The following is a 13,270-nucleotide window of genomic DNA, read 5'->3' on the forward strand; positions in this document are numbered from 1 at the left end:
ACTCTATGGTTAAGAAGGCATACGGTGCATTGGCCTTCATCAATTGTGGGATTGAGTTTAGGAGCCGAAAGGTAATGTTGCAGCTTTATAGGACCCTGGTCAGACCCCACTTGGAGTACTGTGCTCATTTCCAGTTGCCTCACTACAAGAAGGATGTGGAAACCATAGAAAGGGTGCAGAGGAGATTTACAAGGACATTGCCTGGATTGGGGAGCATACCTAAGGAGAATAGGTTGAGTGAACTCGGCCTTTTCTCCTTGGAGTGATGGAGGATGAGAGGTGACCTGATAGAGGTGTTTAAGATGATGAGAGGCATTGATCATGTGGATAGTCAGAGGCTTTTCCCCAGGGCTGAAATAGCTATCATGAGAGGGCATAGTTTTAAGATGGTTGGAAGTAGATACAGAGGAGATGTCAGGGGTAAGTTTGTTACAAAGTGCGTGGAATGGGCAGTCGGTGATGGTGGTGGAGGTGGGATACAGTAGGGTCTTTTAAGAGACTCCTGGATAGGTACATGGAGCTTAGTAAAATAGAGGGCTATGGGTAACCCTAGGTAATTTCTAAGGTAAGGGCATGTTCAGCAAAGTATTGTGGGCCGAAGGGCCTGTATTGTGCTGTAGGTTTTCTATGCTCTGTGTTCCATTAAAGATGGAAATAGAGCTGTTTCTGAAGATGCAAGCAAAGGAGTGCCATTTAACACCATCTAAACTCCACCTCCATATCCTCCACCCAAGATTCACTCACCCTGGTGAGTGAAGGATGAGGAAATAATAGAAAATTACAGAAAAAGAGCTGAGAAATAGAATTACGTCCTTCATCAGAAGCAGAGTAGAACTTTGCAGATATTTGGGAAGATGGAACTAGCCCTAAAAACTTACAGTTCCTCCGTTGTGTGGGTTTACTCCTGCGTCATCTGGTATCTCCACATCTGCTTTTGTCAGGCATACTGCCTTTCTCCTTCTCTGTAGCAAGTCAGTTGATGTTATCCAGTTATCTGCTAGCCTTCCAAGGAAGTCGCAAAATTGACTGCTGCAATTTGTGACCCATTATCTATGATCAGCATGCCATATCTCTCAGAGTCCTTTGAGTTTGCAAATGGTTGTCATGGCTGGGTGCTTTCAAAGAAGTTTACTCCCCAGAAATTTGTAAGATAACCCATTGTCACCAAATACATTTCACTTTCTAGATGAAACAGATCTAACTTGAATCTAACTTTAGACAGATCTAAGATGAAACAGATCCCTGACCGACAGATACTTTCAGTCTTCACAGTCACCACTTTACAGATGTGAGCATTGGTTACATGATAGATTTATAGCAAATTCAGCTCTGAACATCAGGCTACCTTGAACACCTAACATATCGATCATAGAAGTATGGTCTGAAAACATACTCTCTTCCCTTCCTGTCCGAATGGCTCACTTCCGACACAACATTTTTATCATCTCACAGCTTTTTTACAAACATTGGTTTTTAATGGTTAAGAGTTTATAATTCGTCTTGTCATGTTGATTTTTCTCAAGCTCCTGTGCCCTTAAGATAGGCTCAGAAAAGCATATCAGTTACATACCTACCATTGACCAAACAGTAGCAACCCCGTACATTGTACACATATAATCCTCTGTAGCTCTTCAATACTCTACGGAAATTTCCAAGGGAATTTGACTTTTGTGCTGGTGGCAAATAGCTTGTTGACTAATTAAGGACAACATGTAATGCTGAAATTGCCAGTCTTATGTTTGTGGATAAATAAAACAAGTTGTGCTACTAAATAGCACAACTACCTGATAACTGGAACTCCAAAGTGTATCTGTTAGAGCTATGGTTTATTTAAATTTTTCCCTACATTTTGCTGAGTAGTTTTAATTCTAGTGAAATATTATGGGAAAAAATTACCAAAAAAAGGTTCACACAAAATGGCCCTATCAGGATGTTTTATCAATAATTTTAGGTTGTTTTTGCATTAAAAGAAGTCTGAACTTTAACTTAAAACTAGATGGGACTCAAAGTGGATCCTCTTAATTTTAAGATTAATAGATGAATAGTAACTGTCCCGACAAGAGGAGATAGCCCCCATTATTGCACAGCTTTGACAATTGCTATGGAAACAAATCAGCTCCATCGGTGTGAATCTCTGCCACATTTATCCAGATCTGATTAACACTTCAAGCGTCAGAAACTGATACAATCAATTTAATCATTCCTATCTGTTTCTCAGGGATATAAATGTGGATTTGAGAATAGAGACTTTGCTGGTAGTTTTTAATGCAATTTTTCTATTAACATTGTTTATTTTTTAAGTTTGTTTGGAGGCATAAGAGACTTGACCCACATAAGGCTGATGTCTGATCAGAGATATTAAAATAAATTCAGAATTACAAACATGGTGAAATTTTTTTTAAGTGAAAGCTGTGCTCTGTACAAATTGATGACAAAGCCAAAAACAGTTTTTGACAAATTGTGTGTTTACTAAGATTTGCTGGTTCAGGTTGCAATACCTTTGCAACATCACTGAAAAATTAATTTAAAAATAGGCTGAACCTTTTTCATTCTTTTCTGTTTAATCTATCTTTGTCTATTTTCAGGGCTGCTAGTTCTAAGGGATTTGGGGATCCAAGTGGAACGCTACATTGCATCCGAAGTCTGTGATGATTCCATCACAGTGGGTATGGTCCGACACCAGGGGAAGATCATGTATGTGGGAGATGTTCGAAATGTTACTCGAAAACATGTACGTGAATACTTTCGAATATTGATTCCATGCATCTGTATCTGGAAGTAAATTCTATGCAGATCAGTATTTACTAAAAAAAAATAGATTTGGTTTTACAAGCATTTTCAAATATAATTTAAATATCTGATGCAGGTTGCAGCTTCAATATTCTTTTAATGCTTTATTCTAAAGAAAATTGAGCAACATCTTAAGGCAGGTGACTGAAAAGGTTAGGCTAAGATTTTAGGTGTGCAAGAGAGCGTTGAGGAGGAAATTTCAGAGGTTACTACTGAAGTAGCGCTGGTACTGTTCATTGAAATTTAATTTACAAATTTAAAGAACATCTGATGTCCACTAAATCAAATTGAGCAAATTAATAATACTGCTTGCATTTTGTGGTTTATTAAAATATTTAACTGATAAGTCAAATTAAATAATTTTGAAATAGGACGATCGCCATATAAATTACTCCAAATCCAAAAAAAAATCCAATTGTCCTAAATTGGATTTATTTGAATTTCAGATTTGTTTTGGAGCTCAAGCATTATCAAGACTCTTGTGGGAGAGAAAAATATGAGATGAATCATAATTTAAAACTGTCTAACATGGCAATTAGATGCCTCCATTCTCAAGTAATTTGCTCAAGAAACTTTAAAGTGAATTGAAGTAATTCTAATTTTGATACTCCAGGTGATCGTTAGCTCCTTGTACATTAGTTAATCCAAGTTTGCAAGAACTCGGGCCAGAGATCAAGATTATCTTCAGCCTTATTTTATCATGCAAAGCATTGTTCATACTAGGAAGTAAAAATGAAGGTAAACATCTGTAATCTGTTCATGATACTGAAAGCATATTGCAGAATCACACTATTTTGGTTTAAAAGTGAACCAAATCTGTATGGGTATGCTGTTATGAAATGGTTGTGTTTGAATGCTTCATGCCATGAGTTGTAATTCGATTGAAAAAATAGAAAATTCAGTTCTGAGCATACTGTAAGTGCCATTTGACTTTTAACATGTGTCTGGTTCGCCATATTGATAAAATGCACAGCTGCACCCACCAGCTATGTAAAGAATAGCAAAATGGGGCAAGACTAACTTGATGCCAGAGCTTTAATTTTAGAATATAGTGCTCCAGTTAAATTTATTACTTAACCTGAGCTGCTACACGAATGGTCAAGGAACCCCTCTCCTCCCCATCCCCATCTTTCTCACCAACCTGATGAATGGAGAGAAAGACAAAGTATTAGAAAAAGGTGGAGGAGGACAGAAGTACTGTCAACAGGAGGCCGTATCAGCACAGGCTGCTCAGGGAGCAGTTGCTGGAACTTTAATGATGAAGAATGAGTCAGAGCTTGATTAAGAAAAGCCTAACTGAAATCTGCCACCTGTTCAGCCATGATTGCAGCATCCGAACAAGAAGAGAACCGCATTGCCAGTAGTTCGCAAGGTGACAGTGGCTATGAACCCTTTATTCATCGGACTCCTCACACAGGAACTGTATCCCAATTTGCTTTCCGCTGCTATTTCGAGGACTCAGGCCGAAAGAAAATGAGCTATATAGCTTTCCTTCTTGACAGGGAGAAAAAGATAAAGTGGGCATGCAGTGTTACAGCGATTGCTTGGCTCCCCACAGTGTGGGATCCCATACACTGGGGACTTGCTGCTTATTAGCAATTCTGAAATGCACCAAAGCTGAAAGGAACTCTCCATCTGGTGAGTGGCCACGCCCTGTGGATCAATGCAGACTGCACTTCAGAGGAGCACGATTCTTGGTTGACAGTGGTCATCCGCTGATGGTGTGGCCTGTAACTTCAGAGTGCACAGCAAAGATGCAATGAAAGGCACACTAGCACACACTTTAATAGAGCTGACCACTGGAACAGGGAGGAAAAGCTGGTCTGTCATCAGGACCTCAGTCGTGGAGCTCCAGGGTATTTGGGCAGCATAACTTCTTCATAATAAAGGCACAGCCATAACCACCAATCAGCTTTCCTGTTCTTATCTGGCTGCCTACCAATCATGCCTGATAATGATACAAGTAAAAACCCCAATTCCCATTCCTGTACTTCTTACTGAATTTGAGCATGACTTTGACTCCTGGACTGATGTCCCCAACCTACCCTTCGTGGCCACCTGTTGCCATAATGTTGCCTCTAGTAATGGCATGCCTGCTACAAAGTCACTGTTGAGCATCTCCGGAACTTCTCTCTCAGCAGGTATCTCTCCCTATTGGTTGGAAGTCTTAAATTTTAATGTAAAATCCAATTTATTTTGGTGTCGAATAAAAGTAGATATTATGTTGCACACAATTGACACCAGAAAAACATAAATGGATTTGAAAAGACCATTGTCATCCAATCTAATTTTTATAGACAAAAATATCCATTGTGCTTGTTAAATGCTAATTTTTTTATTCTTTCAACACTTGCAGTAGTTTTTTTTTTGGTAAAGTGTGTGCAGCCAAATAATCCCAAACTATTCCTGATCTGCTGCTCTGAATTATTTGTCAACATTTTGTCTGACTTGTTAGCCAATTCCCCTCTCCTTCAGTAGGTACCTCTCTGTTGATGAAGCCTGGTTTTGGACACTGCAAGAACCATGATTCTTATATCACATCACAATGGCCCATCAGTACTTTTACATCACACCACGTCTTCATGTGTTATATGATTAGATTTCAGTGAAAAAGAAGAAAGTTGTGGACTTAACATTGTGGATGGCGGTCTCTGATTGTCCAAGCAGTTGATCTGCTAACACATGAAAGCCACTAAATCTGCAGTCGTACCCCATGGAAAACCAATCACACATAAACAAGCCTTCAGAGCAAATGTAATATCATGGATATACAACATGGAGACAATCTTTACAGCCCATCAAGTGTACATTGATTATTAACCACCTATTACATTGATTCTACATTAATCACATTTCATTCTCATTAACCACTTCAGTTTCTACTACTTATTTACATGCCTGAGCCAATTTACAGGTATTAATAAAGCTACCAACCAGCTCGTCTTTGGGACATGAGAGGAAAGTGGAGCTTCTGAAGGAAGCTCACACATTCACAAGGAGAACATGCGAAGTGCACCAAGGCAGGATTTATAAGCATCTCTGACCCTGTGAAGCAGCAGCTCTGTTGACCATGCTACATTGCAGCCCTGCTGCTTTATTGTAAGGAAAAGGAGGTTCTGTCTGGTGAACACCGGCACTGGAAACCAGCTTCAGATATATTCAACCTAACAGAGCAAGCCTCCCTTGGATCTCACTCTCATTCCATAGGTGCGACCAAAGGACCAACACCCCACACACTAATTGCACTGAGCTCCATAGTACCTCCAACAGTCATTAGGAACCTTCAGCATCCCTGATGGTCCACTCAGCTTTCTAAACACCTGGCCTCCCTGACTGACACCTCTCTCTTCTTCAAATCACACTCCTGGAACCCAAGAACAGGAATCTTGATTTAGTTGTCAGGAGGACCTGCACTCTCCCTGTGGTTAAGAAGGTGTATGGTCTTCATCAATTGTGAAATTGAATTGAGGAGCCGAGAGGTAATGTTGCAGCTACATAGGACCCTGGTCAGACCCCATTTGGAATACTGTGCTCAGTTCTGGTCCCCTTACTATAGGAAGGATGTGGAAACCATAGAAAAGGTGCAGAGGAGATTAACAAGGATGTTGCCTGGATTGGGGTGCATGCCTTATGAGAATAGGTTGAGTAAACTCGGCCTTTTCCCCTTGGAGCGAAGGAGGATGAGAGGTGTACAGGATGATGAGAGGCATTGATCATGTGGATAGTCAGAGGATTTTTCCCAGGGCTGAAATGGTTGCCACAAAGGACACAGGTTTAAGGTGCTGGGGAGTAGGTACAGAGTAGATGCCACAGCTAAGTATTTTACTCAGAGAGTGGTGAGTACGTGGAATGGGCTGCCGGCAACAGTGGTGGAGCGAATACAATAGGGTTTTTTAAGTGGCTTTTAGATAGGTACATGGAGCTTAGAAAAATAGAGGGCTATAGGTAAGCCTAGTAATTTCTAAGGTCAGGACGTGTTCAGCACAACTTTGTGGGCTGAAGGGCCTGTATTGTGCTGTAGGTTTTCTATGTTTCTCCCCAGTGCAGAACATCAGTAGAAAGGTGTCTGATATGCAAGGCTGGTGCAACTGCATTGGAATACTACTTGTGCCTGGTAGAATTATGCAGCAGATAGCCCTCAAACTAAAAAGGAAATATCACTGGCCTGCTCTATATCACCTCTTTTAAAGTTTTTTCACTGCTGAAGAATTTCCAGTTGACCATGTTTAAGTACCAGTTGTATTGTTGGTCATATGAGCATGTTCTCTCTGAATCTTTCCAGCAAACCTTTATATAGACAAAAAAAAACAAAATAGCAATAGAAACATAGAAAACCTACAGCACAATACAGGCCCTTTGGCCCGCAAAGATATGCTAAACATAACCTTACCTTAGAAATGACTTAGGGTTACACATAGACCTCTATTTTTCTAAGTTCCATGTACCTATCCAAGAGTCTTTCAAAAGACCCTATCACATCCACCTCCAACACCATCGCCAGCAGCCCATTACTCTCGGAGTAAAAAAACTTACTCCGACATCTCCTCTGTACCTACTTCCAAGCACCTTAAAACTGTGCCCTCTCGTGCTAGCCATTTCAGCGCTGGGAAAAAGCCTCTGACTGTCCACATGATCAATGCCTCTCATCATTTTATACACAGGAAAATTAATTACAGTACTGTGTAAGAGTCTTGGGCATGTATTTATAGCTAGGGTTCCTAAGACTTTTACAGAGTACTGTATTTGTCAGTGTGGAACAGCAAGCGAGTTTGTAAGCAACACGCACAAATACTGGAGGAACTCCGCAGGCCAGGCAGCATCCATGGAAAAAAGTAAACATTCAACTTTAGGCCAAGACGTCAACTGTTTACTCTTGTCCATAGATGCTGCCTGGCCTGCTGAGTACCTCCAGTATTTTGTGTGTGTTGATTTGATTTCCAGCATCTACAGATTTTCTCTTGTTTTGCGAAGCGAGTTTGTAAATCTGATGGGAGCAAAGTATGTCGGGAATGGTGGGGGGGAGCATCATGGTCAGGAGTGTGGGAGAGGTGGCAGAGAAGGAGTGCTAAAGGCTGGGGGTGGTGCAGGTATATATATATACACCTAAGGCTTAATATAAGTGAATCAGTAAGCTTCCATAGCTATATCTAATTAAATGGACTTGATAACAGAGGTATTTAATGAAAGTTCAATAATTATGGCTGGAAATTGTATTGTCTTTTTTTCCTTCAGCTATTGGAGTGGGGTCCATTTGACCTGGTTATTGGTGGAAGTCCCTGCAATGATCTCTCCATTGTGAATCCTGCCAGAAAAGGACTGTATGGTGAGTAATTGTAATGATTAGCAATTGTTCAGCTCATTCTTGGCCCACCTATCTGAATTAGGTGTTATCAGTCTCCTGACTTCTAGCTTAGTCAATGGCTTGATTAATTTTCTTTTTAATTTCTGGTTTTTTTCCTCAGCTTTCTCCATTGGGGTATATTCTAAAATTTAGTTCCTATCATTTGAGTGGCAGAGGTTCTGATAATAGCATAATTCATGACATTTAGCAAAATGGCAAAGGCAATGGCAGAACTAACAGAGAGGAGCTAACAACCTCCCCTTGAATGCAACCACAAAATCTTTGCTGAATCCAGCTGTTGTTTCCTTTGAACAGAAAAATTTATACAGACAACAGAGACACAGGGTGTGCAAAATGACTTAACTCTTGATTCCTCAAGGGTTTTTTTTAGAGTTACTGGTTAAGAGTGTGATAGGGAAGTCTCAATTTGACTGGATGAGCACTGTTCCAGTATCTGAAAGAAGCTTGACATGTTCCAGAACAAAGCAGACTACTTAATAGGCATTCCACCCAGCAGCCTAAAAGTGCAAGGGCAGTATGTTAGACCATATGCAAGGTAGAGAAACCACTGCATACTTCTGCCTTCTGACTTTTTTCCTGAGCTGTCTGACTATTAGGCAACAATAAAAAGACTGCCTGAATGGCTTTGGTGAAATCGCAGATACTTTTATCTTGATAGCAGACAGCTAATTCGTTCTTCAAGGGGTTGCTGCAGCTTCCCCAGAGAAACCACTTCAGCAACAAGTAAACTGTTGAAAGGCAGCTTGCATTCTGCCACTACACCCTCAAAAGCCCTTTGAACAGTGGTATCCAGAACTATAATGACAGCAATCTGAACTTAAACATTAATCATCTTGGTTCCTGCTGCAAACACAGATGTGGGGAGGCTTCTACTTGACAGGATGATTGTGTCTATTATATCCATGATGAGGAGGATGGGTCCCACAGTCCCAAAAGGTCCTGTGCAAGCTGGACCCATCACTCCTTAGCATTTCACTTACTTTACTGCAGGGCTGCCAATGCGTAAATATTTAATTCTGCACACCCATCAGTCACTTTTCATCAGCTACTCTGTCATTGTTTTCACCTGAGCAAAATTCTGATGTGAAAGTTACTCCTCCAGAGAGCTTGTGAGTCTCTGCAATTCTCTGCTCCAGAATGGTATGAAGGCAGAATCCTTGAGTATCTTCTACATTCAGGTAGACAGATTCTTAACTGTTAAGGTAATTGAGGTTTATATGACGCGGGGAGGAGAGTCAGTGAGGAATGCTAGATGCCATGATTTTACTGAATGGTGGAATAAGCACAAGGGGCTGACTGACTTATTTCTTATGGGTCTTGTGGCCTTCATTTGTGTTCCAAGGTTCTGTAACAGAGGTCACAATCTCCTCTACTGTGGATTATGTACACTATTTCAGTGCCTTCTTCAAGCTACTGCCCACAGCACAGGAAGTGCACTCCTCTGAACTTGATACTTGAAAATGTCTGCTCCACAACAGTTGATGGATGTCCTCTTGCTGATAAGCAGCTACATGACCTGAGAAGAGAAAGGCACAAGGTGAAGTTATGACATAGGATGGGCTGCAAGGTAGAAGTAAGGCAACTTCAGAAGAGATTATGGGACATGAGACAGATGATTATACTTGAGCAAATCTGAGGGGCCAGCTTCTGAAGCTGGCCAACCGAGCTCTCATTTTGTGCTGCTTTTGTGGTTCTGCACCATGGAGTGAAATAAACAGACGATGTTTTCGGTCAAAACCCTTCATTCTGGACTGGAAAGGAAGGCAGCAGAAACCAGAGTTAGAAGGTGAGGGGGAGGTGAATGAATACAAGCTAGCAGGTGACAGCTAAAGGAAAGGTGAAGGAAGGTAGATTAGGGGGTAATAGGTGAACAGTGAATGAGGGCTGAAGAGACATGATGAGCAAGTGAAAAGAGAAGGGGTGGGATGGTAACCAGAATGGAGAATGCAAAAAGAGACCGGGGGGGAGAGGTGTATTTACTGAAAGTCAGAGAAATTGATGTTGATGCCATCAGGTTGGAAGCTACCCAAACAGAATATGAAGTGTTGCTCCTTCAAACTGAGTTTGACCACACTGTAGCAGAGAGGGGGCCATGGACTGATATGTCTACTGGTGTTGATGATGTTGAGAATGCAGAGAAATTTTTTTAGCCAGAGAGTGGTGAATTTGTGGAATTTGTTACCATAGGCAGCTGTGGAGGCCAAGTCTTTGGGTGTATGTAAGGCAGAGATTGAATGGACACGACATCAAAGGGGAGAAGGCCGGGGAGTGGGGCTGAAGAAGGGATTCAGATGATTGAATGGCAGAGCGGACTCAATGGGCCAAATGGCCTAATTCTGCTCCTATGTCTTATATCGGTATGGGAATAGTAAGTTGAATTGAAATGAGCAGCCACCAGGAGATCCTGCTCATCGTGTGGACAAAGTGAAAGGGACCAACAAAGCGACAAGCGACCCCCCCCCCCCCCCCAGTCTATGTCAGGTTTCCTAGATGGAGAAGTGGCACCACTGAGAAACTGGGTAGAATAGATTACCCCCAATAAGCTCACAGGCGAGATGTTGCCTCAACTGGAAGGATTGTTAGGGCTCTGCATAGTGGTGGGGAGGAGGTGTGGGCAAAAGTTCAGCCTTTCAGGGATATGTGCTAGGAGGAAGAAGAGTGGGGAGGGACGAGTGGTCGTAAAGTGCGATCCCTACAGAAAACAGGGGCAGTGAAAGCAAAAGATGTGCTTTGTGGTAAGATCCCCTTGGAGATGCCAGAAGCTGCAGAGAGCAATCCGCTGGGTACAGAGGATAGTGGTATGTAAGGACAAAAGGAACCCTAACCCCATTAAAATGGTAGGAGGTGGGGTAAGGGCAGATGAACAGGAAGTGGAGGAGATTTCATCAGAACTACCAAGGTGCCCATTCTTTCACGTATCAACAAGATGCACAGGCCTGTTAAACACTACCATACTGTAATTACCACCGTCCTCAACTGCATCTGACCATTCAATAAATTGCTTTGGCAATCACGATCATTAGTGCTCATTAATCACCAAAATCCTGTCAACAGATTCTACATGTGCCCTGCACAAGATCTAATGACAGACTTTCCTTGCACACCATGGTGGCAGCAGCCATTTTCCAACAATATCCAATTTAGCCCTGGAAGCTAATTACCCACAGATGCTAATTTCAAATGGTAATTACAGTGTGACGTGCTTTCTGTTATCAATGGTTCACAAGGTAAGTGGAAGAGCAGAGGATACTGGAGAAATTACTGCAGACAAAGAATGGTAAATCACGAGCAGCTGTGGAGGCCAAGTCATTGGGTGCATTTAAGGCAGAGGTAGATAGGTTCTTGATTAGCCAGGGCATCAAAGGGTGTGGGGTGAAAGCAGGGGAGTGGGGATGACTGGAAGAATTGGATCAGCCCATGATTGAATGGTGGAGCAGACTTGAAGGGCGAAACGGCCTACTTCTACTCCTATATGTTATGGTCTTATATTGATTAAGAAAGCTTCTGTTAATGCATCACAGCAAAGAATTGATAGTTTATCTCAATATCTTGTATACTATTATTTCTCTTGTGCTTGCACGGGAGAGACATTCTTTATAGTTATCGGCACAGCATCTGTTGCAATAAAATGATCAATAGTGGGAATAAACTAATACATATTTTTAAATAATTATTGAATTTGTTTCTTGTTCTTTATTCAAGCATTGTACCTCTGGTGATTGGTGTTCATGGGGGCATTGAGGTGTGATCTCCCAGGAATTACTGAAACGAACCTGGGTTACATACTCCTTGGAGTAGAGTGGATGAGAAGAGACTAGAAATTACAACAACATGTACTTTCTGTTAATTTTTCCCCTTTTTTCTAACCACAGTTATCTGTATTGGTTGGCTGGCTTTGAGCTGGAAATGCTGAGAGTTGCCAGGGTATAGACAGGAGGCATTAAAGTCTGTGGCAGTCAATCAGGAGGCATTGTGGTTTTCACAAAAGAGTGATGGTGGTGTTTGAAGTTGGGAATGGGGTTGAGGAAAATTCTGGGAGGTTAGGACACTGAATAGATTTTTTGGATCCAGAACTGGGACCTGAATAACAACATTACCTGAAAGATCACCGGGCTGTTGAGGAGATAATAACAGACAGCAAATGGGAAACTGGAAACAAATGTGTACAAAAGTCTGGAAATTATGAGAAAGATTATCCTTACAAGTGGCCAAAGTGCTACACCTGCCTATTCACCTCCATTCAGGGCCCCAAACAGTCCTTACAGGTGAGGCAACACTTCACCTGCGCATCTACTGGGGTCATCTGGTGTGTCCAGTGCTCCCAATGTGGCCTCCACTACGTTGGTCAGACTTGTTGCAAATTGCGGGACCTCTTCGTCGAGCACCTCCACTCCATCTATCAAAAGTGGAACTTGATGGCCAAACATTTTAATTCCAATTCCCATTCCCATTCCAACATGTTAGTCCATGGCCTCCTCTCGTGCTAAGATGAGGACACTCTCAGGGTGGAGGAGCAACATCTTATATTCCATCTGGGTAGCCTCCAACCTGATGGCATGAGTATCAATTTCTCTTTCCGATACCAAAAAATTCCTTCCCCCTCGCCTCTTCATTCATTCCCCACTCTGGCCTTTTGCCTCTTCTCACCTGCCTATCACCTTTTCCTGCGTCCCTTTCTCCTATGGTCCACTCTCCTCTCCTATCAGATTCCCTCCTCTCCAGCCCTTTACCTTTCCTACCCACAAGGCTACAACTATCACCTTCTAGCTGGCTTCCTTCCCCTCCCCCCCACTTTAGTATTCTAGCATCTTTCCCCTTCCTTTCCAGACCTGAAGAAGGGCCTTGGCCTGAAATGTTGACTATTTTTCATTTCCACAGATGCTGTCTGACCTGCTGAGTTCCCTCAGCATTGTGTTTGTGTTGCTTTGATTTCGAGCATCTGCAGACTTCCTCGTGTTGAAGGTTATGGAGGAGGTCTGGTTTGATCAGGACAACTGGCAGTTAATTGGAAGTGATCAGAGGACAGGCACCAGGATGTGGTTGGCGGCTGGTTGATGAAGTGTATTCAAGGAGACAGACTTTAGTTCCTTTTGTCCTAGTTGTCTGTCTGATTAGGCT

At 42.0% G+C, this 13,270-nt stretch overlaps 1 protein-coding gene across 5 annotated transcripts in view; it reads left to right on the forward strand.

Annotated features, from left to right (window-relative positions):
- dnmt3ab (DNA (cytosine-5-)-methyltransferase 3 alpha b) overlaps positions 1-13,270 on the forward strand; it is a 487,596-nt gene that overhangs the window by 424,935 nt on the left and 49,391 nt on the right. For all 5 annotated transcript variants that reach the window (XR_009514305.1, XM_059981717.1, XM_059981718.1 and 2 more), the window contains 2 exons: positions 2,586-2,731; positions 8,023-8,113. Coding sequence is in view for 4 of the 5 variants with exons in the window: in XM_059981717.1 (XP_059837700.1) it covers positions 2,586-2,731; positions 8,023-8,113 (237 nt within the window). In the remaining variant the exon portion in view is untranslated. The remainder of the gene's footprint in view (positions 1-2,585; positions 2,732-8,022; positions 8,114-13,270) is intronic.

Source organism: Hypanus sabinus, chromosome 10 (genome assembly GCF_030144855.1).
Source record: "Hypanus sabinus isolate sHypSab1 chromosome 10, sHypSab1.hap1, whole genome shotgun sequence".
Taxonomy (NCBI): domain Eukaryota; kingdom Metazoa; phylum Chordata; class Chondrichthyes; order Myliobatiformes; family Dasyatidae; genus Hypanus; species Hypanus sabinus.